The 24,737-nt window shown below is 36.8% G+C and overlaps 1 protein-coding gene across 1 annotated transcript in view; it reads right to left on the reverse strand.

Moving 5' to 3' along the window:
• Trhde (thyrotropin releasing hormone degrading enzyme) overlaps positions 1-24,737 on the reverse strand; it is a 388,269-nt gene that overhangs the window by 244,805 nt on the left and 118,727 nt on the right. The window contains exon 3 of the mRNA XM_042698986.1: positions 13,334-13,460. Coding sequence (XP_042554920.1) covers positions 13,334-13,460 — 127 coding nt within the window. The remainder of the gene's footprint in view (positions 1-13,333; positions 13,461-24,737) is intronic.

A 24,737-nucleotide genomic window follows, 5' to 3' on the forward strand; every position in this document is an offset into this window, starting at 1 on the left:
TTCTAAGAATCAGATTTTTTTTCCCTCATAATAATCTCTCAGCCTCCATCTAATTCGAATGTTCCATGGTTTGTTGCAGATTCATCTCTTGAATGAAGAAAGCACTTCTCACTTAGGTTACCAGAGCTATCCTGCATTTTTATTCCTGAAAATTACAAGCAGAAGTTTCACAGTTTGCGGAAAGGATCATTTTGTGCCCCCCTCCCACCTCACCCCCACCCCCAGCCCCATATCTGGTTAAGATCATCAGACCTCAATGCCAAAGCTGGATGCTCACAGGTCCTCAGCTTTAGGAATTATAACCTGCCATAAGCGATCACTATATTATCATCATAACGCAAACATCTGAAAGAGGCCTGCATCCCATAAAGAACACTGTCACAGTAACATTGGAAAAGGGAAAGAGAGAAAAAAAATGTTTTGACTATTTCTGTGCTGTGAAGTGATTTGCTTTAATTGACTTTGAGATGCTTAACCCTCATTTCCATAACTACCCTCACAGTCTCCGTTTCTTGAAATGGAGCTAATTTGGAAGAAAAAAAAAAAAAACAGAAACAAAAAACCACCTTCTGATCTCAATATCTCAATATAAGCTATTTTAGCCGTAAAGTTTATGGGAATGGTCACCTTTCTTTTAAAAACTGCCTGATTGGCAGTGCTTCTGTCAGCAGTAATCCTCAGCTAGATTTTAATGAAATGTTCCTCCCTTTCTCCAGGGCTTTGGATTGCTATTTGGCTATAATTAACTCCAGATTGACCAATGGCCAGTGAAGGGAACAATCCACTTCAAGGAAAGCATATTACAGCCATTATTTTGTTCTAAATACAGCTGCTCTGGTTAGGAAATACAGAAAATACTAATTATTCATCTTGCCATGTTAACTCATAATAACCAAAAAAGAGAAGAATCAAGCACAAAAAGATTCCTACCTTTTACTGTAGCTACCAGGAAAATAGGCAACAACAACAAAAAAAAATTCCCACATACTTTTTCAAGAGCTTTTCACAATCTTCCAAACTATAGTTGAATGAAGCTCCTTATCAAGACATCATTTGAAGTCCTTTTGTAACACAGAAAGTTTGGTTGGTTCCTCTTTCAAAATACATCTAGATTCTGTCCCTTCTTACTACCTCTGCTGCCACCAATCTACCCAACTCACCATTATTTCTGGCGTTATGCTTTAGCTTTTTTCTGCTTTTTTTTCCTGTTCCTTCAACAGGCTGTTTTACATGAGGAAGATAATATGATCCCTAAAAAGTATGTCACACGAAGCCATGAGTCCATTCACATCTGTAATGTTAGCTACTCAGGAATTGAGCATCATAGTTTCAAGCCCATCTGGTCTGAAAGCCCTTTTTTTTTTAATGTTTAAACAATTGTACAAAAGAGTTGCCATTGAACAAAACAATCTGTGAATACAATGCATCTTGATCAGCATCATCGCTTTCAATATTCTCACCCATCCTTCCCCTACATTTTGGAAATGAACTCTTCTTAATTTTGGAGGATGTATATTGAATTCTTGTATGCATTCTCCCCTTCTCCTTTCACTTGTCAACCCCTTTCCCATGCATCCTACCCTACCCCTTTCCCATTGATCCTACCCTACCCCTCTCAAATACCCACTTTCTGATGTTTACTTTGTTGAACATTGACTTTGCCTTTCTAAGGCATTACACTATTTGAGTTCTCCCTTGAATCTCCCATATTGCACTTAATACATTAGTACAACTTTGCATACCATCCAGCATATTTGCTAACTATAAGCTAACTCTAGCTTCTATATGTAAGGGAACACATGAATCCTTTGTCTCTCTGGGACTGACTTTCTTCACTTAATGTAATTTAGTCTCTTATTTCCAAGTAATCACCAGAAAGCCTGAAGTGGACTGTGGCTCACTCAAGTGGTAGAACACTAGCCTTGGTGAAAAAAAATATTAAGAAACACTGCCTAGACCTGAGTGCAAGTCCCAGTACCAGCACCAAAACTAAACTAAAATATAAAACCTAAAACACTAACCCCAATAGGATGGTGATTATTATATTTAGATGAAGTCATAGGGTAGGCTTCACATACGTGATTAGGACCCTTAGGAAAGGAGATAGCAGAGAACTTGCTTTGTCTTTACCATGTGACAAGCTGTCAAGAAGGCTGCCATCTGCAAATCAGGAAGAGATTCCTCACCAGCAGATCCTGCACCATCAGCCTCCAGAAAACTGAAAATGTTAATTCTGTTATGTAACCCATCCAGTCTATAATGGTTTGTTAAGGCCTCTCCTCAAAATGAAAGTACATCTCTAAAACTAGCTAGGAAGATCCTTCGCCATCCAGCACAGTTATTTCAAAGACTCACCTATCACACTGGTTTCCTGGCTGTTTCTCCAGTAAGTCAGATAGGTCCCTCAGCCTTTCAAATCTTCACTCCAAAGTCCTCACTGCAACCAGCAAGGCATTCTTTAACCATCAATTTATTTAAAGTGACAACCCACTAACACTTCAAACACGTCCTGCTTCATTTTTTTCCATAGTAGTTGCCAGTTTTTTTTTTTTATTAAAATAGATATGGATATGTGTATACCTTTTGTCTCCACTAGTATCTAAGTTCAGTTAAAGTATTGAGGCCTCTTGTTAACTTCCTAAAACCTTGTAGAATAGTATCTGATCCATAAGAGCTTTTTAACAGATGTCTGTCAAATCTATGAAAAAGTAGTATATTGATTTCAAAGAACAATGGGGTGAAAGAACTGGCAGGCAAATAAATATTATTTTATTTCCAGATTGAAAAGCATCAAGGCCCAAAGAACACTCTCTTAATATCCTTGCCATTGCATAGTAAACCCAAAGCTCATTCCTTCTTCAGAAAGCAAGTCACCCATTCCTCACCTACAATTTCCTTTATGTAGATCCGTAGTGAGACCTGCCCCAAACTGTGTGCCCCAAATCTGAACTTTCTGTAGGTTGAACTCTTGATTCAAGCATGTGAACATGATCATTGGAATGAAAAGAGTAGCTATGAGAACAGTCAGAAGTGAGAAGATTCAGGATATATTTAATATGTAGTGCTACAGAGATTTGTTGATAATTTTGATATGTAAAGAAAAAGTATACGAGGTTCAACTTTTTGGTTTATGTTTTGTTTTTTTGGTTTTTTCCTAGTCTTGGGGCCTGGATTCTGGGCCTGGGAAATGTCTCTGAGCTTCTTTTGCTCAAGGCTAATGCTCTACCACTTAAGTAACAGCTCCACTTCCTTAACTTTTGGTAGCTAATTGGAGCTAAAAAGTCTCACAGACTTTTCCCTATCCAAGCTAGCTTCAAAGCAAGATCCTCAAGTCTCAGCCTAGGATTATAGGCATGAGTCTCCAGCACCCTGCTGTTTGTTTTTTTAACCTAAATGATTGTTAAAGAGATGAAGTTGCCCTTTACTCTCTGGAGGGAGCATGATAGAAACTTAAGCAGGTTAATTTGATATACTCTTTGGTAATGCCAGTATCAGTAATACTATGATCTACATAACTTGGTTTCTGTTGATGTCTGCTGACTTACAACTCCTTCCCCAGTCACAAAACTGCATGATGTCTCAAAAAAAGAGGTCACCACCAATGTAAGTAACAAAGAGAAAAGGCATAAAACCTGAGTCCTGCAGCTCCCCAGTATGAAGTGATTTAAAGACAAAAAATAAGACTTGGAATGGCCTGTGAGTAAAAGGAAAGAGAAAAATGTATTGTACAGAAAGATAAAAAAAAATCTATACTTCAAGGAGTTGGAGAGAACAATTGTACCAGATGCTGCTGACAGTTCAAGATGAAGACTGAGAACTGGGGGCGGGATTTATAACTGTGGAGGAGTGCTTAAGCTTGGGGAGGTTTACTATAGTGTTGAGGGCAGAAGGCTGATGCAGAGTAAAACATACAAGAGACAAGAGAATGAGAAAAACTGGGGTCACTGAACATAGACAATCATTTCAAGTAGTTTAGCTGTAAAAGGAAGGAGAGAAATGGTTCAGCAGCTGGAGTGAGTGTGCATGTGGGTGGTCAAGCTGAGAGAAATAGCACCATATTTTTAGTGCTGGTAGGGAAAGAACTAAGAGGGGAAAATGGAAAGTTCCCAGAGAAAATGGAGAATAGCTAACAGGATGTCCTTCGGTGAGGATAGGGGATGGATGACATACACAAAAGGAAGAACTGTCCATTTCCAGAGAGCAAAGCCTCCTAGTGGATCCATAGCAAGCAAGGAAGAGGAGCAGGAGGCAAGGCTAACCCAATGAGGAAATAGGCAAATACCAGAAATAGTTATTTCCTAACTTAATAACCAAACACCTCTGTTAGAATAGATAAAACAGTGTATTGGGAAGATCCTTTATAAGTACACTGTAATCAAGTTAAAACCCTCACTGATTATGGAAAGGGTAACATTGATCAAGATACATTTTACTTATAAGTTGACATGTGTTGAAACCTTTTTGAACAACTACCTTAATTTTTTAAGATTAATGAATAAACAAAAGAGGCACCCGGGTTAATACTTAAGTTTAAAAGCTGCTTGTTGAATTAATGAAGTATGTTCAAGAGTAAACTATGCTTATAAGTCTAAAGTTATACAAGTCTGAAACTTAAAACTGGAGAAGAGAGAGGGCAAAAAGCAAATTAAGCATATAATTATATTGTCAAGTTGACAAAATAATTTTAAAAACTTTTTTCTTGGACTGGGTGCTAGGGACTCATGACTGTAATCCTAGCTATTCAGGAGGTTGAGATCTGAGAATCACAGTTCAAGGCCAGCATAGGCAGGAAAGTCCTTGAGACTCTTATCTCCAATTAATCACCAAATAAAACTGGAACTATGGTTCAAGTGGTAGAGTGCTAGCCTTGAGCAAAAAAAAAAAGCTCAGGATAATGTCTAGGCCCTGAGTTCAAGCACAAAGAGAAAGAAAGAAAGAAAGAAAGAAAGAAAGAAAGAAAGAAAGAAAGAAAGAAAGAAAGAAAGAAAGAAAGAAAGAAAGAAAGAAAGAAAGAAAGAAAGAAAGAAAGAAAGAAAGAAAGAAAGAAAGAAAGAAAGAAAGAAGGAAAGAAAGAGAGAGAGAGAGAAAAAAAGAAAGAAAAAAAGAGAGAGAAAGAAGAGAGAGAGAGAAAGAAGAAAGAAGAAAAGAGAGAGAAAGAGAGAGAGAGGGAAGGAAGGAAGGAAAGAAAGAAAGAGAAAGAAAAAAGAGAGAGAAAGAAACAAAGAAAGAAAAAAGGAAGAAAAGAGAGAGAGAAAGAGAGAGGGAGGGAAGGAAGGAAGGAAAGAAAGAAAGAAAGGGAAGAAAGCAAGGGAGGGAGGAAGGAAGGAGACAACCATTCTTTTAGCTAGATTTTATGTCTTCAGCAGAAGATACTGCTAATTAGCATCATACTGAGTACAATGTACATAGTAACTACTCAATAAATGCTAGCTGAATTAATTAGTTAATTCATTTCTACAGTTGGTTTGTGTTGCATTAAATTCTCCAATGTGCTTGTGGTTTTCTTCTTTATATCAGTAATAACCTCATGTGTCATCCCAACTAAAATGCATTGTTTTCATTGATTTTCTTCATCCTTAGCATGCTTTTTATTTCTTTTAGTGCATTAGTGGATAAATACTATAAGCCCTAAGTATCATATACATGTTCTGTTTGTTAGCATAGTCTTGGAAATATAGAGCATGTAATAGCTACAAAATAGCTTAACAAGAACAGTTAAATGGCCATATTATAGAATAATTAATGAAGGAGTAAAATGCCTTGTTAAATGGAGTTAAAATAGCTGTTGAAATAATCATGTCTACTTTAATAGAATTTGGTGTTGTTTTAGCACAAATGGCTGTCAGAGGAGGGGTTAGTTAGGAAAGCATAGAATGTTTCCTATTAAAAGAAATGATACGTATTCTTTTAGTTTATTACAAAAATCACCAGATGAAGTGTTTGTCAAAAATAAATTACTTTAATAAAAGAGACTATATTTATTTGCTTCCAAAGAAAGAGGAAAGGAAAACAACTTGATAAAATTTTATTTCTCTGTTGTATTTGTTACAAAAGGCAAGTACTACCGCATCTTATTCCCTAAAAAGTCATTAATAATATCAACACCACAGAGACTCTTAAGTTCCCACCAAAAACATACAATTAAGGAGTACCAATTAAGAGATCAAATTTTTTGAGTTCTAGTTAGAGAAAGCATGTTGGAAATAAATTCACATTGCCACATAATTACACCAAGCTCATAGAATGAGCTCCTAAGTCTTTGTTTTTTTAAAAAAATAAAGAATTATTTATGTATTTTTTTGGTCGTGGGGCTTGAACTCTGGGCTTGGGCACTGTCCCTCAGCTCTTCAGCTCGAGGTTAGCGCTCTATCACTTGAGCCACAGTAGCACTTCTTGTTTTCTGGTGGTTTATTGGAGATAAGAGTCTCACAGACTTTCCTGCCCAGGCTGGCTTTGAACTTTGATCCTCAGATCAGTCTCCTGAGTAGCTAGGATTACAGGCGTGAGCCACCAGCAGCTCACTTAAAGTAATATTCATTAAGGCAACATTTTTAAGGCTAGTGATTGAATCTAGGGCCTCTTACTTGAGCTATATCTCCAGTTCTATTTAAAATCATTGACAAAACATTGTGCTCTGTATTTATTTAATCATAGGTAAGGCAAGAAAAGTCATGCTTTATAGAAATAGTGAATTGTGAATGATTCAACTATGAAATGTAGAACTGAGACATACTTGTGACAATTATGTCCACTAATTTAAAGGAAAACAGGAGATAAAGTGTTTTGCATCCAATATAAACGTTTTATAAAAGTTAGCAATATGTAATTGTATATTATAGTTTGACACATTTGAAATATTTGCTATATATATATATATTTCAAGTGCATCATGAACTAGTTTATGAAAAGCTCTAATATTTGCAGGGAGCAAATCATTATTCTCACCACCATCACCACTATAATAAAATAGACATTTCTATTATTGCTTAAGTAGATGTCAAGCATTGAAGCTAGCCTCTCTTATTCTTGGTCTCCAATAGGATCATTTATACTATAATTTATCTTTTCCATAATAGAATCCATCAACAAGACACATAGAACTGAAAGAAGTTATCCAAAGGGATACTATACAAGTCTCAAATAACCTCCCCTTGCATTATTACTTAAATTCTGATCTCTTTTGTTAGGCCTCAAGTAAAGGTAAAACTTGTCTTTATGTGTCTTATGCCTGTAATACAGGATCACACACTGTTAACTTAATATTAAATATTTGCCATTTAAGACTTTAGTGTTGGATTATATGCCATATTGTTCATGTCTCATCCTTGTAAATATTGTATTCTCTCCTCAACAAAACCACAATCTCCTTGAGGGTAGAAATTCTTGTTACAAAACACATGTACTACCTCTATAATCACAGCATCATGCCAGGTAGCTAATGAATTCTTCCTAAAAGCACCATAAAAACACAGTGTCTTGAAAAGATGCAATCAAGCAAACTCCTTTACAAATCATTGATTTACAAATTATAGAGTAGCAGCAAAGGAAACTGAAAACTATCTGCCATAATTAATAGAAACCTAAATCAAGTGTGTAACAAAATATTTTATCAGTCATTTTATCTGCCACCTAATTAACTTATAAAACATCTATAATTAAAACACTTTTGCAAGGCTCAGATATGTCTTCTGATTGATGAAACTGTGAGCCGTAAGTCATGTGTTTCTTCATAATTTTTGTTCCAATTTTTCTACAAAGACCATGTATTACTTCTAATAGCCATAGAAATTACAAAAGTAGTTATATTACTCCTCTAACAATCTGATTATCTAATTTACTAAGATGCTTTACATTTAAATTTTCAGATTATCAAAATTTTCAAAATCTCTTTCAGTAGATTTCCAAGATTCTAGAATCAGATCATCTGGCTTTGAATTCCAATTTCACTATTTTCTACTATATGATGTGTCTTCCATTACTTAACCACTAAATGCCTAAATTTCCCTATCAAGAAAATTAAAAATAGCATATGCTACCTCAAAAGATTGTAGTGAAGATTAGATGTATTAGAATTTATAAAACTCTTAAGAGAAACGTATTTCATATACAGAAACAGACTGTCCTTGTGGTTTTGCTATCATCTATAGGTTTTGATATAAGATCAAAGATAACTAATTCTTTTTTTATTGTGAAAATACCATACAGAAGGGTTACAATTACATGGGGAAGGTAATAAATACATTTCTTTGCAAGCATTGTTGCCTCTTCCTTTGTTTCCCCTTCCCATCCCTTCCCATCTCCCACCCCCCCTCAACCCCCCCATTCCCTTTCCCCCCTCCCCACGAAAGTTGTAAAGTTCATTTTTCGACATAACCATTTGTATATGGGAAAGATAACTAATTCTTTACATGTCTACAAGAACATTCTTTCAAAGTAGCACTCTAAGCCTATAGTTTTCACAAAAATAGAGATAATGTAAGCTGTATTGCATTAAATAGATTGCCTCTCCTATAATTTAATATGAGAAAATAGAAACTGTAAATTTCATACAAATAGTTTTAACTATCTAATTTAAAGACACAAAAACAAATCTTCACACAGTATACACTGGTTGCTTATGTTGGCTTAGTAATAATAACAAGGTGTATTGTTTAACAATGAAAATAAATTATTTTAACAGGAAGCACCAAAACTCCTCTTGGAGATCTTTCTTTACATATGCCTTGGGGTGGAAACTTAAATCCTTAGAGATGAGCTAACATAACATGAAATCACCATAGTGTACTTGAACTACTCAGCATTAGGAAAAGGAACAGAATGAAGAGTTTATGATAGAGGAGCTAAAACAACTTTTAAGGAAAGGAGAGTCATGTATTACATTTTGTGGGCTTTATTATGTATCATTTTACAGTGGAGCAGCCTGATGTTCACATACCCACATCCCCTCACAAATTTCAACAGCATCAAGTGACTGATGGAAGAGTTTATTATTTATTTGTTTGTTTATCAGTCTCGTTTTTGTCAATTCCCAGTGAGAATTAACAAAAGGCAAGTTCTATACTTCCTTACACCTGTTTGGAACAGGAACAATCTCTGAGACAAAAAAAAAAGTGTCATTTCAGCGGAAGTAGTTCTTCTTCAGGGGTGAGCATTATTAGAACACAACTTTGTCTGCTTTTCTTGTTTCCCAAACTTTCCCAGTTCAGAATTTTCAGAAATGATAGCCTTTGATCTATAGTCACCCACTGTCTCACCTCCCTCAGTTGCTCTTAAGCACACCTGTCAGGCCGTTGATCGGCAGCCATTCCTGTCAATGCCATGAGCAACATTCATGACACTGCTGTCAATGGATGGTCAAGTTACAGTCCTCGTCTAGCTTTATGCTTTCTTCAATTAGCTCCCCAGAATGCCACAAACACTTAGTTCCTTTGTATCACAGCCAGTGACTCCAGTAATTTTCACTGATCACTTACCTTTCTAACCTCTAAACATTGGACCAGTTCCTCTTGGTTATTCTTCTTTCATCTATTCTCACTCTCTTGGCAATCTCATTCAGCCTCACATATTTATATATCATACTATGCTGGCAACAGTATACTTTGAGCAGGATTACTCACCCAGACTTCCATATATATAAATCCATCTGTCCACTTGAATTTCTTCTGGGCATCAAAATGCTGCTTAAATGTTTTAATAGATATGTCTGTCTCAAAAATTACCTCCTTCCACAATCTTTATATTTCAGTAAATGCTAATGTTTATCCTTCTATGGAGCTGAAAAGTTTTAGAGTCACTCTTTAACCCCTTCTTTCTTTTCTATCAGATGTTATACATCAGTCACTGCTGATATTTCCACTTTCACTGTATGTGCAGAATTGGATCATTTCTGACTACCCCACTGTTAACATCCTAGTCCAAGCAACCACCCTATTTTGCCAGAATTTTGCCTCTGCTTTCTTTGGTTTTTTTTTTTTTCATTATTTAAGTAGTTGCACATGGGAGTTGTCATTCAACAAAGCAACTTGTTGATATAGTGCATCTTGACCGATGTCAGCCCTTTTAACATTGTCAACCAACTCTCCCAGCCTATCCCTTGCCTCACTTTTCTTAATGGCCTTTTTAGTGGTTTTTATGTCTCTGGACTTTCCTCTTACCTTTGGAATCTCTGTTGACAATTTGGACTAGATTTTTCCTTGTCATTTATGAAGGGCCATCTTGTCCATTGTAGAATCTTTAGCAGTAGCTCTGGACTCTACCTACTTAATGTGAATGGTATATACAAGCTAATTACCTCACTACAACTTGTGACAAAAAAATGACTGCTTAAGGGGAAAAATTCACCCAGCTGAAAAACACTCCCTTCAGTGAATTTTCAACCTATCCATCAGAATGAACCTTTACAATATAAACTTCATATGTAATTCCTGTGCTCAAGGCAGACTAATAGATTTTCATCTTATAAGGAGAGAGAGGTACGGGGTCGTGGGGGGAGAAGGGAGAGAAGAGAGAAAGAGAAACAGAGAGAGAAGACAGGAAGAGTAGGAAGGAGGTCTGGGCAGAGGGAGGAAGGAAAGAAGAGACAGAAGGAGAGAGGGAGGATGGAAGGCGGAAAGACAGAAGGAGGGCGGGAGGGACAGAGGGAGAGAAGGCAGCAAAAGGGAGGGAGAGACCAAGGTGGGGAAAGAAGGAGGGACAATGGGAGGAAGGAGAATTGCTTCCGTAGTCTGCTAGATTAGATAATCTGCCATGTTTTCATTATACTTAGTCTTTCTTGTCTATGTCTCACCCTTACTTCATTGTGCTCTAGTCACAATTGCCTCTTGGTCCTTACAATATGAAATCTTTCATGTCAAAAACTAGGTACTTCGTTCTCTCTGACCATAGGCCTTGTCCCAAGAGACTGGGCTCAGATCTCCATTCCTTTGAGTTTTTATACATACACAAAAACATCCCAATGGAATCCAAGTGCCAGTGATACCTTGTCATTCTACCCCAGAAGGCTAAGACCTGAAGGAATTTGTTATAAAGCTAGATAGGCAGAAAAGTCCACAAAATTCCACCTCCAAATAACCAGCAAAGAGTTGGACTAAAAGAGTGGCTTTCAATCAAGAACACCTGCTCAGAGAATCTGTCTTGAGCAAAACTGATAGAAAGTTTAAAGCTTTGAGTTCAAGCCCCATTACTGAAAAGAAATAGATATATTAGAAAAGTGCCTGTGGCAGACACACAATAAACGCTTAGATTGCAAATGAAGAAAGGCAAGAAGTGTACAATAAACAGTTAGAAAAACTTGAAGGATCAAGGCAACCTCGGTTAACATCTAGAACAAGTCTATAGACATAATTAACAAAGACTGAGATGATTTCCACATAATTTTTTCAAAACATTGTCAATTAAAAGGCAAAATATTTCCATGCTCAGGGGCTTTATGTAGGAGATATTTTGAAAGCATACTTATAAATCCATTAATAGATATAGATATATAGAATAGTAAGAACTTTAAGGGAAATTTTACAAAGTACCATGGTACTTAGTCATATGAAAAGGAGTGGGCTGGGGTAAATCAAATCACTCAATTATATACACCACATGGTAGCTTAACAAGTAACAGTAACAGTGAACAAAGCCTTGTCTGCACATGAAAGCCTGCATGGCTTAATTGTGAGTGAAATAGAGGAGCAGAAATGCTTCCTGCTGCAAGCCAACTGAGACATGGGACCCCCTGAAGGTATAAATTGAGTTTCTCCACTAATTACTGGTCTGAAGGGGACCTAGAAAGATCCACATTTTATTTCTCTGGCTGAACTTGCAACATAAGCACTTGTGAATTTTACATTAGGGTCAAGCTGAGAAGTTCACACAGTTTTACCTGGACTAGATAACAGAGCCACCTCCCATGTAAATGAGGTCAGGTATTCCTTTTTTTGCCTTGGGTGACTACCAAGGAGGTTTCACTGTAACAGATTCTGATAGGAAAGTAAACAGAGAAAAGGAAAAGAGAAAAAGAAAAAAGAAAACAGAGCAAACACAACAGCCCCTACTTGAAATAAAATTTTGCCCATTGATTTTTATGAGTGCGTATTTCACTTTCAAAAAAAGCTTGGAATTTTATGATGCAACTGATTAAAATTGCATGACCTATCTGTAGATAACAAGATCAACTATTCTTTCTAGTTTCTGAACTATCCACTTATTGTAAGACCAATAAGCTACACAGCAGGCAGGTACTTTAATGAAAAAGGCCCAGTTCTCCAGGGAGGAGAACCTGTAGTTCAAACTAGCACTTTTGATCAAGTAAACAATTTATTCTTCCCAAGGAGAAGGACCTTTTGTTTGGGCCCTGATCAAAAATGCTCTTAGTAAAGAAGGGAACAAAAGACTGTTGTGATATAACAAATGTTCGGGAAGGGATAAGTAACTTCAACATTTTAATACATGAATGTACACTTTAATACATGTATTACATAGGCATGTATGTACAATGTTTTAAATCATGTATGTATACTTTCTTATATCCTAGAATGTCATCTTAGAAAAAGCAGCCACTTCATTCAAATTAAGATAATATATTAATTTGTTTATTCACCTGACAAACAGTTACTGAGCACATTCCTTTTGCAAAAGGAGGAAATGCCAAATACTCACAGAGAACACACTCTCCATTATTACCAATTTTCCTTTCTCTTTGCACTTCAATAACTGTAACGTGGAGCTAAAACTATAAGTAAACAAACAAAGTCTTTAGGATAAGTAATTCATTGAGATTAATATTTGAGGCCCAGGGATATATAGCTCAGTGGTGAAACTCTTCACTAGTATGTGCAAAAACACAGGTTTAATAACACTCCCCCCACCAGAAAAAAAAAAAAAAAAGAGGATTGGTTAAGAGGATCTACCTATGAGTGTCTTATCCAAGTAAAATATCAAATAGTTCTGGGAGTCATCAAGAACTGATTTGAAATACATGTGCCTTTGCTTACTGTCTGACAATTTCATGGAAGATGTTCTGTATTTACCCACATAGTAGCTACTCCTCCCCACAATGTAGTAAATGAAGAACAGAGCTTTGTGTTATCATGTGTCTGTGTATGCGCGTGTGTGTGCATGTGTGTCCCTAAATTTACATAATGCCTGTCTTAATCCCCATAAGCACTTACTGGATAGTCTCCAGAGACACTAAATCTTATTCAACCTCTTCAGAAGAAAATATACATGTGCTCATCATCTCAAAAAATACAAATCTCTGAATTTGCATGCTTCTGGATATCTCAAATAATGCAGGAAGAAGAAATCCCAGGAACCCTTAAAATAAAATAATCAAGAAAAATCTTACCTAGTTTTGGCAAGGAATAGGGCACTTTAAAGTAGTCTTCATAAAACTCTATTAATCTCTTTGTAATATGGAGAGCATAGTCCCCAGATCCTCTTCTGATGGCATCAGGTCTTGCGTATAACCGTACCTAGTTAAAAATAAAAAAAGTGCAATAGTTACTTTAGCCTTTCGGAGCTCAAGTTTGATTTTCCCCTGCAAATACAAATCTACACAAATTATTTCAGAGACTATGAAAACAAAATAAGATTCTTATTCATATATCGAAATGCACAGTAGCTAAACAAAACCTAACTTAAACAATTGAAGTAACGAGGTCATAATTCCACATTTTACACAATGACATGGAAGAGATTTATGTACCATCCAGAAAAATAAATATTCAAAGTTATCACTTACATGTGTTTGCTGGAGATAGGAAGGTAGAGTGGATTAGGATAATAGGTCTCTGGCTATGCTAAAAGTAGGCAAGATATGGTGCTCAGTGAGAGGGAAAATTCACAGTTTGTTAAAGACATGTGGTAATAACTTTGGAAGCATTACCAGACTGAGATATAGATATATAAATATACATTATATACATATACACATATGATTCCTTCTTTTTTAAGAATCAACTCATCTTACTCCCAGAATGCAAACTAGGGATAGAAAACATTTCATGTTCATAAGCAATCACCATACTGCATGGCTGTCTACAATGGCTCTTAACTTCAAAAATCAGCTGAAGCAATTCATATTTCTAACACAATCTGGATACTTAACATTGATTTTTAAAGCAAGCATAATAATTTATCTAGCCCTTGACCAAAAAAAAAAATGAAGTCTAAACCCTAAAGCAAGAAACATAAAACCGAACAAAACTAACAATTGTGCATGAAAGGTTAAAATGAGATTAGCTTTCATAGAGCTTCCATAAAGCTATCCAGAATCTTTCCTTCCAAAGGCTAAATCTATTTTTCACAGATGTGGTCCCTAATCCTCATATCAATTCCATGAATAAGAAGTATGTATTTTGTGCAGCAGCAGAAAGCACAGCAGCTTGGGAGTTGGAGTTTAGTCCTACTCTGCCACTAACTGAGCTGGGTGATATTGAACAAATTACTTAACCTCTTTGGGTCTCAAGAGGTGTCATTTATAAAGTGAAGGTCTTGGCCACCAACTGTTGCTAAAGTGTATTTCAGTTCTAAAACATGTAACTTCTGAACATATTTTACAGAGAAGGGAGTGAGTGTCCCCTTCAAATCACTACAAAAATAAATGGTTTACTCAGAATACTAAATGGATATATATTCAAGAGCAAAGCAAAGGAAGTTATAGCCAACCATAACATAAAAATTGATTATACAGCTAACTCACTATAGATACATAAGGAGAGCTGTAAATAATCAGAATGACTAGACAGTTGAGGAAACACATTCTGATTTTGTGTAGAAAGACAAATAATTCAGTAAGATATTTCACTCAATTCAGTAACAAGTATTCACTGAAATTATGAAATCACTTCTTTTCCCCAAAATTAAATCAAATACCTAACTTGGTTTGCAGTCAACCATACTTTTGGCTGGCAATATTATCGAGCCAGTCTGTAAGGAGAAACCATCTTCATTAGTAAAATATAACTTGATGAGAGGCAGTGGTTAAGATTCCACCCCCCCCCCACAGCAATTGTTTATAAACATGCAACATCTTAAATGAAGCCCCTAAGGAATAAAGCTTTAAAAAAAACAACTACGAGTGTTCAAATGATTTGATAAGGAAGTACCCTGCCCTCAGGAATGACCTTATATAAGAGAGTAGGAGAAGCAGGATAAAGAAGGATAATAATCCAATAATCCAAGCAAGGTTAAAATTTCAGCTAAAATCCTGGACTCAATCTCATCCACAGGAAGCTTTAAGGAGTGAAAACTTGCAACTTTGTGGTGCTCTGAGACAAGAGAAAGAGACTTCCATATCCTCACGTCCTAATCTTTGGCTACTGTCTGCCAAATAAAAGATATAAAATCCCAGGTCCTTCTGGTACTTGGTGCATCTGGGTGATGTACATGTCCACGGTGGAAGGAAGCCATTTGGAGAAGGTACCAGGCATGAGGTATTAAGAGCAAAGCAGTGGTGTTGTGTGTGGGTGGGTATATGAACACATCACACAGGAAAGGGCATCAAGTCTATGTTCCTATGCCCCAAGTCTCCTCTAAGGAGAATAATCATTCCCTAGGGCATTCATTCAATCAAATAATATTTGCTTGGCACCTGATTTGTATCAGAGCCTAGACTAAGCATTTTTAATTTAGAAATGAAAAATGTGTTCTCTAAACAAAGAAGGATACAAAGCATAAGTGATATAATGAAACACTGAAGGTATAATCTCCACTCTCAAAGGGTTTCTAATTTATTAAAAGGTAAATTAGATAATGATATATGCCACATAAATGATAAAATGAAAATGCCAAAGAGACCCTGAGGAAAAATAAATAGTTTTCAGAAAGTTAAAGGTGATCTAACTAGTAAACTCCTATTAAAATTATAGCTAGGCTGTGCATACTAGCAGCTCCTATAAGCCCCAGGAGGTTGAGACAGAAACATCACATGTTCAAAGCCAATCTGAACTACATAATGAGATTATCGCAAAAAATAATAAAAGAGAAACAATAACCAGAACTACTGAAATAGATGCTTCCAGGGTCACTGATTTTACTCTGAGGAACCATCATTGATCTGGGTAGAAGCACAGTCACATCCATCAATCAACTCTACCAGATAAAACAAACATAATTCAACCTGATTGTCTAAACTTCATGGAAATAATTCAAGGAAATGAAAAAAAGAACATGTACATGCTTAATGTAATGTCTTCAGTTCTTTTTCATTCAAACATATATTGTATGACTGAAAAATGCGTGCTCGGCATTGTACTGGGGAACAGAAATAGAACAATCAAATTCCTAGTATAAAATCAACAAGACATTTACACTTACTGCTCTTAAAAGGGTGGGAATATGTGGAAAACAAATAAAACAATAAAAGCACAATCTGAGAAGTTTAACAATATACAATGCCTGCCTAGCCTTGGCAAAAGAAATACAAAGCCAGCCAGATACCATTGGCTAATGTCTGTAATCCTTAGCTACTCAGGAGGCTGAGATCTGAGGAGTATGCTTCAAAGCCAGCCCACACAGCAAAGTCCATGAGCCTCCTATCTCCAATTTTGATTACTAAAAAGCCAAAACTAGAGTTGTGGCTCAAGTGATAGAGGGCTAGCCTTGATCTAGAAAGAACAAAAGAAAGGAAGGAAGGAAGGAAGAAGGAAGGAAGGAAGGAAGGAGGGAAGGAAGGAAAGAGAAAAAAGGAAGGAAAGAAAGAAAGAAAAAGAAAGAAAGAAAAAGAGAGAAAGGAAGGGAGGGAGAGAGGGAGGGAGGGAGGGAGGGATCAAGTAAGGAAGGGAGGAAGGAAAGAAGGGAAAAGAGCCAAATCCTCTACATTCTATCCCTTTTTGCCTCTGCAAAGACATCTTTTCAGCACAACTGTTTATTGCAGCATTATTTACCATAGCTAAGATATGGAACCAACCCAGTTGCCCCTCAGTAGATGAATGGATCAAGAAAATGTGGTATATATACACAATGGAATTCTATGCCTCCATCAGAAAGAATGACATTGGCCTATTTGTTAGGAAATGGAAAGATTGGAAAAAATTATATTAAATGAAGTAAGCCAGGCCCAAAGAAATATAGGTCCCATGGTTTCCCTTATTTGCAATAACTAGTATGTCTGAGACAAGCAGAAATGGTCAAATAAGTGGATGTTAGGCAAAATGAACCCCAAGATAAGGACTCAAATGTTTTTTTCTTTCTTGGTATTGTTTCTAACACATTTATAAGATTATTTCTTTGTTGCTTTGTATGTCCCTCCCCCACGGTATAATTCCTGTTTTCACTGTATTTGATGTTGATAAAATTTGTGGAGGGGAAGGGAAAAAACAAAGTGTTTAAATAGGGATACAGGTGGACCCATTGCAACAATGAGATGTAGAAGACAAACTTTACAACTTTGGCGCGGTGGGGGGAAAGGGGACCGCGTGGGGGCCGCGGGAGATGGGAAGGGATGGTAAGGGGAAACAAAAGTGAAGGCAATAATGCTTGATAAGAAATGTACTCATGGGGTTGGGAAGGTGGCTCAGTGGTAGAGCACTTGCCTTGCATGCATGAGGCCCTGGGTTCGATTCCCCAGCACCACATAATCAAAAAGAAAAACGCCGGAAGTGGCGCTGTAGCTCAAGTGGTAGAGCGCTAGCCTTGAGCTGAAGAGCTGAGGGACAGCGCCCAGGCCCAGAGTTCAGGCCCCACGACCGGACGCCCCCCCCCCCCAAAAAAAAAGAAATGTACTCATTACCTTGCTCATGTAATTGTAACCCTTCTGTACGGTATTTTCACAATAATAATAATAATAAAAGAATGAAGGAGTACCTGGCAGCCAAAATGCTAGTTTACCTAGGACATTTGCTATTTGTGTTCTCTATAGCTAATATGACTTAAATTCCATTTCAAAAATGGTTTTGTTATTACATTTCTTGATTCTAACTGGGGTGAAGTGGAATCTCAATGTTGTTTTGACTGGCATTTCTTTTATGGCTAGAGAAGTTGAGCATTTCTTCATGTGTCTTTTGACCATTCTTATTTCTTCTTCAGAGAAGTCTCTCTTTAACTCTTTAGCCCACTTATTAATGAGGTAATTGTTTCTTTGAGGATTTGTTTGTGGATGATTAATTTTTTGAGTTCCAGGTATATTTTAGATGTGAGACCCTTGTCAGTTGTATAGCTAGTGAAGATCTTCTCCCAATCTGTGGGCTTTCTATTGATCTTGCTAGCTATGCCCTTTGCCATGCAGAGGCTCTAAGGGATGTGGCCAAAGGGGAACCCTACTACACTGATGGTGGGAGTGTAAACTTGTTCAACCACTCTGGAAAGAAGTATGGAGGTTCCACAAAAGACTCCACATAGAGCTCCCCTATGATCCAGCAATCCCACTTTTGGGCATGTACCCAAAGAATCACAAACAAGACCAAACTAAAGCTACCAGAACAACTATGTTTATCACAGCAATATTCACAATAACTAAGATAAGGAACCAGCCCAGATGCCCCTCAGTAGAGGGGCACACACACACGAGTGTGTGTGTGTATGTGTGTGTATGTGTGGTGTGTGTATGGAATTCTATGCTCCCACCATTTGCAATAATTAGTATACATCTAGGATAATTATATCAGATGAGCAGAAAAGCTCAAAAACTATGTACATATGACTATATAAGATGATACTAAGAAAAATGAATCCCAAGGTATGGACACAAGACTTCTTTCTTTGTTGTTGTTTTTAATGTACCATGTGATTTTTTTTTGTTTCTTTTGTATGTTTTCCTCCCTATGGTATATCCCCTGATTTCACTGTACTTGATTTTGGTAGCCTGCCTCTTGTATATACATTTGTCTAATTTGAGGATGAGATGGGGAATAACAAAATGCTGAAATAAGGACAAAGGATGACCCATTGCAACAATGATACCCACAAGACACTATATCGGAAATTAACTTTACAACTTCGGGTGGGGGAGGGAAGGGATAGTGGGAGAACAACAAGGGAAGGGCTAACAATGCTCGACAATAAATGTACTCATTGCCTTACTCATGTAACTGTCACCCCTCTGTACAACATCTTTACAATAAAATAAAATAAAAAAATTGTTTTTCTCTACAGAAACAGACTTTATGAAGATCACTATTGGTCTCCCATGGCAAAACCAGACCACTCAAATTTCAACTTACTCAACCTCTCCAGAGCAGTTGATCACATCCTGTTCTGAACACTTTTATCACGGGACTTCTTCCTTACTGAGCTCTTACTGAGCTCTTACTGAGCACTCACTCCATCTCAGTTCCTGGCATGTCCCTCCCTATGCTCAGCCCCAACCACTTTTTGATTATGGAAGAACTCAAGTTTTATTCCACAGATATCTTCCCATCTCTGTCTTTAATTATAACATGATCTCATGGTCACAAATATTTTTTACACACCAATGATTTACCCAATAGTTCTAGACTTCAAGACTCTTTAATCCAACTTCCCACTTGAAATTTCCACTTGGAAATCAAACAGGAATCAAATCTAGTCATTATGAAGGCAAATTCCTGATCTTACATACATGCACATACATCTATTCCTCCTAACATGTTCCCCATCTTACTTAATGTCAATTCTGACTTTCATCCAGTTGTCCAGGTCAGCATTATCATTACTTTTCCTTCTTTCCCGAAAACTCCAGCAAATTCTATCAACTCTAATCTAACTACTTCTCAAAAGCCCAGTTTCAACACCACTGATTTAAAGTCCTCTATTTTTTACCTAGATAATGGGTCAATTTTTCTACTCATGCTTCACCATTATTCCCTTCAGGCTGTTCTCTACACAGTAACTAAACTTTCAATTAAAATAAGAGAGCTCTTCCATGAGCCTCCTGTCTCACTTAGTATAAAAATCCATATTTCTTTTTAAATTTTTATTTTTATTTTTGTGAACATACTGTACAGAGGGGTTACAATTACATGGGCAAGATAATGAGTACATTTCTTTTTTTATTATTACATTTTATTTTATTTGTGAACATACTGTACAGAGGGGTTACAATTACATGGGCAGGATAATGCGTACATTTCTTATCCAGCATTGCAGCCTCCTCCTTTGTTTACCCTTCACACCCCTTCCCAGCCCCCCCCACCCCCCCATCCAATCCCCTACCCCCCCCACACACCAAAGTTGTAAAGTTCATTTTCGACATGACAACTTGTACTTCTCATAGTTGCAACGGGTCCACCTGTATCCTTAAACGTCTTGTTTTTCCCCATCTCCTCCACAAATTATACTGACATCAAATATAGTGAAAGCAGGGGTTATACTGTGGGGGAGGGACATACAAAGCAACAAAGAAATAATCTTATAAATACGTTAGAAACAAATGCATGAAAGAAAAAAACATTTAAATACATATCTAAGGGTTCATTTTCCTAACATCACATTATCTAACCTTTTCTGCTTGACTCAGACTCATACATATACTAGATATTGCAAATAAGGGAAACCATGGGACCTATGTTTCTTTGGGCTTGGCTTACTTCACTTAATATAATTTTTTCCAAGCCTTTCCATTTCCTAACAAATGGGGAAATGTCATTCTTTCTGATGGAGGCATAGAATTCCATTGTGTATATATACCACATTTTCTTGATCCATTCATCTACTGAGGGGCATCTGGGTTCGTTCCATATCTTAGCTATGGTAAATAATGCTGCAATAAGCATAGTTGTGCTGGTAGCTTTAGTGTGGTCTTGTTTGTAAACATTTGGGTAAATGCTCAAAAGTGGGATTGCTGGGACATAGAAGAGCTCTATGTGAAGTCTTTTCAGGAACCTCCATAATGCTTTCCAAAGTGGTTGAACAAGTTTACACTCCCACCAACAATGAAGTAAGGTTCCCTTCTGTCCACATCCCCTCCAGCATCTGTTGTTGTTAGAGTTCTTGATTATAGCCATTCTAACTGGGGTGAGGTGGTATCTCAATGTTGTTTTGATTTGCATTCCTTTTATGGCTAGGGAGGTTGAGCATTTCTTCATGTGTCTATTGGCCATCCTTCTTTCTTCTTCAGAGAAGTTTCTCTTCAAGTCTTTAGCCTGTTTATTTATTGGGCAGTTGTTTCTTTGAGGATTTGTTATTGGGGGATTTAATTTTTTGAGTTCCAAGTATATTTTAGATATGAGACCCTTGTCCGTTGTATGGCTAGTGAAGATCTTCTCCCAATCTGTGGGCTTTCTATTGATCTTGCTAGCTATGTCCTTTGAGGGACTAAAATTCCCTATATAGTTTTTTCCCTTTAGTTCTCTGGTTTTATTTTCCATTACTTTGCTCCACAGTAATTACAATCCACTCGTATTCTAACCTCCTTACCACACCTGAAGAATACCAGATTCTCAAGGATTATAGGTTTCCTACTAGGTGTCTTCAAGACTCATTCCTTCATCACCTTTAGGTATTTGTCCAAAGATCTCAGTTATAAGAAGCCTTCCTCCTACCCTACTACTCTCTATCTCCCTCACTTGCATTACCATTTCTTTTTTTGAAATTATATATATATATATTATTGTGAAAATACAGTACAGAGGAGTTATAATTACATGAGCAAGATAATGAGTACATTTCTTATCAAGCATTGTTGCCCCCTCCTTTGTTTCCCCTTCCCATCACTTCCCATCCCCCCCTTGAAACATTTCTCATTGTTCTCTTTGTTTTTGTTTCTTGTTGCCTATTTATTCATGAATGTAAGTCAAACTAGAACAAAGAATTTAACCTATTAGATAATATCATTAGATAAAGGTAACACCTTTGTAGTTCAATATATCTTGTATCAAGCACTAGGCTTGATAACTTTTGGTGAATAAATGAGTGAAATTCACAGGTATGTACAGACTCTAAGAGTATATAATGGGAATCGAACTCAGAGGAGGAGATGCTTAGGCTGTATCTTGAAAAATAAGCTATCTAGGAATCTACCAAGCAAAGGATGATCTCCTAAGACCAAAACAATAGCATGATTTAAGATAACATAACTGGCCATATTGTAAGTGACCTCAAAGGGATTGAAAAATATTAGAGTTTTATTATAATAGATGTGAGACATCAAAGGAGGAATTAAGTCAGGAGCTAATAAAATTAGGTTTGCATTTCAGGAACATCAGTGACCTATAGAAGTTGAACTAAGATGTAAAGGGCTGTTTGTTAAAACTGTCGTGAGACAGAGACAAATTGGAAAAGGAGATATATAATGATATATGATAGGTGTGATTGGAAACGTAAAGAGATGATGCAAATCATAGTATGGAAGTACCTGTGAACCAAGTCACAAAATAGGAACTTAATAATGTGGGCATAGGCTAGTCACTGAATGATTTTAAACACGATGATATGATCAGAATTGAGTTTTAGCAGATTATATTGGATGCAGTATAGATGATGGAACAAAAAAAAAACAGGAAATGAGTTAGACTAAGGAAGAGGTTCAGGTGAAGATGGTGGTGATTTGGACTGGAGAATTAGCAATATAAATGGAAGGAAATTTGATTCACACTGTTCATCTTTAGTGACCAGCTCAAGCCAATTCTAGTTCCATTCTCCCTTAAAAAGTAATCATTCTTCTAATCTGTATTCCAGTATCCAACTCCAGTGCCCTCCGGGGAAAGATCCAAAGATCTTTATATATTGAGATTCCTATGTGGTTAATCAAGTGAGTTTGGTACAATTATTCTCTTTATCCTGTGGAGGAAAAGGTAACCATGGTAGTTTTCTTCTTTCAGAGCAACAAGGTTCTATATAATCATATATAGGAACTGAATCTTCATAAACACAGTTATCACCCAAAAGCAATGAGATATAATTTTATTATACCTGCTCATTTGCATTTTCTGACAGTCAACGATAAGAGCCCGGCTCTGAAAAATGTAAATTGTTTACCAAGCTTTCTTTCTCTCTTCACACAGTTTCTTCCTACAACCAAAATGAGCCATCCTCTAAGGACATTTAGTTCAGTTGAAAGGACCTAACACTAGGAATTGTCATATGAGGGTTTAAGTTCAGATTTCTCACTACCTACTTCTGCCAACTTGTGAGTCAGTTAACTTCTCTCAGCTCAAAGTTCCTGCTCAGGGAGATAGTTTATCATCATTTATTTCTTAGAGTATTTTTGCGGAATTGGTGTGCCATTATAATGGATTGAATTCTCATCTAGTCTTCCTTTATTGTGAAAAGAAAGTAATGAATAGGTGATTTTTCTTCACACAGTTTCATCTTTGCATATTTCATTTCCCTTGAAAATGCAACCAACTACACAGCTACCTTGCTCCATTCCTTATCCTTGAGCATTGTTTTTTTGTGTGTGTTGTTTGTTTCTTTATTTTCCTCTGAACTGTCTATGAACTCTGGGACAATTTGTCATTAGCTAGAAAAACCAGTAGCACCTAATAGGGAACAAAATAAGTTGTCCTTAGAAAAAATTCTATGTCCCATGAAATAGCCATGAGAAAACGTGGAGAAGCTATATATTTTGGATCCTTTAGAACACACCATGGGTTTCTCTTGACTCAGTATACTATGTGACACTTTGGTACTCTATGGTTCCATGATTCATTTGCATTTAAAATAGGGTTTTTTTGCCAAAAAAGCTTTATTTTGCCTTTTGTCTTTTTATGATATTTTAAGTGTTTTACTCATTGAGAAGAAAAAAAAACGCCATGAGCAACTTCCATCAGCCTTTCTCATTGCCGCACTTCTTCAAATATGCAAGGGTGGCAGTAAAGTTTCAGCTACCTGTACAACTACATTACATGTCTTCAGGACATCGAGGGGAGAATCTTTAGATTTGTGTGGCCTTGCAGGACAGAGCACTCTGGCTCAAGTGTAATAGCACTGTCTACTTAGGAATAAGAGAAGTCATACTGGTACTAAGTGTCCAGTAATGTTAAGACAGAACATCCTTTGGAAGAAAGTCATATGGATGAGAATGTCAGATAGATTCAAATTAATCTTGTCTCTGATAGGTGTGTCCTTGAGAACATCAAAGACTTGAGATTTTATTACTAGAGGGTTTGGTTATTCAGTTGATGTTAGTAAGCCCTAGTGTTTAATAAGCCCTAGTTGAATATCAAATCATTGTTCCCGTGCTTACTGTCTAACAGTGAAAGAAGAAGCTCTCTCCTTTCAAGAAGCTAGTATTCCAAAAAGTGAGGGAAGGGGTGAGTAGGGAGAGATGGGCCAGAAGGTTGAAAAGGGAAATATTGATCAAGATATATTATATTCGTAAACTGCTTTGTTAAATGGCAACTCCTTTGTAAAACTACCTAAAGACTAATAATCAATAATAATGATAATAATAATAATGTCTACTTTTTTAAAAAAAGAAAAAAATCAAGCCAAGCACCAGTGGCTCACACCTGTAATCCTAGCTACTCAAGAAGCTGAGATTTGAGGATTGTGGTTCAAAGCCAGTCCAGGCAGTAAACTCCATGAGACTCTTACCCCTAATAAACCACTCAGAAAAAAAAAAGCCAGAAGTAGCTCTGTAGCTCAAGTGGTAGAGGGCTAGCCTTGAGCACCAAGAGGCTCAGGGACAGCACCCAGACCCTGAGTTCAAGCCCCCAGACTGGCAAAAAAGACTAAAAAAGAAAGAAAAGAAAAGCACAGTCCAATGAGAAAGATATACAATGAAGTAGAATAACAAAGTATATTTTATTGATATCACTGGTTCTTCAGAGAAATACTTCTCATAGAGAGAATGATGCAAAAGAACTGGGATAAAGTATGACAGAAGTGAA

Source organism: Dipodomys spectabilis, unplaced genomic scaffold, assembly GCF_019054845.1.
Source record: "Dipodomys spectabilis isolate Male_0828 unplaced genomic scaffold, ASM1905484v1 ptg000234l, whole genome shotgun sequence".
Taxonomy (NCBI): domain Eukaryota; kingdom Metazoa; phylum Chordata; class Mammalia; order Rodentia; family Heteromyidae; genus Dipodomys; species Dipodomys spectabilis.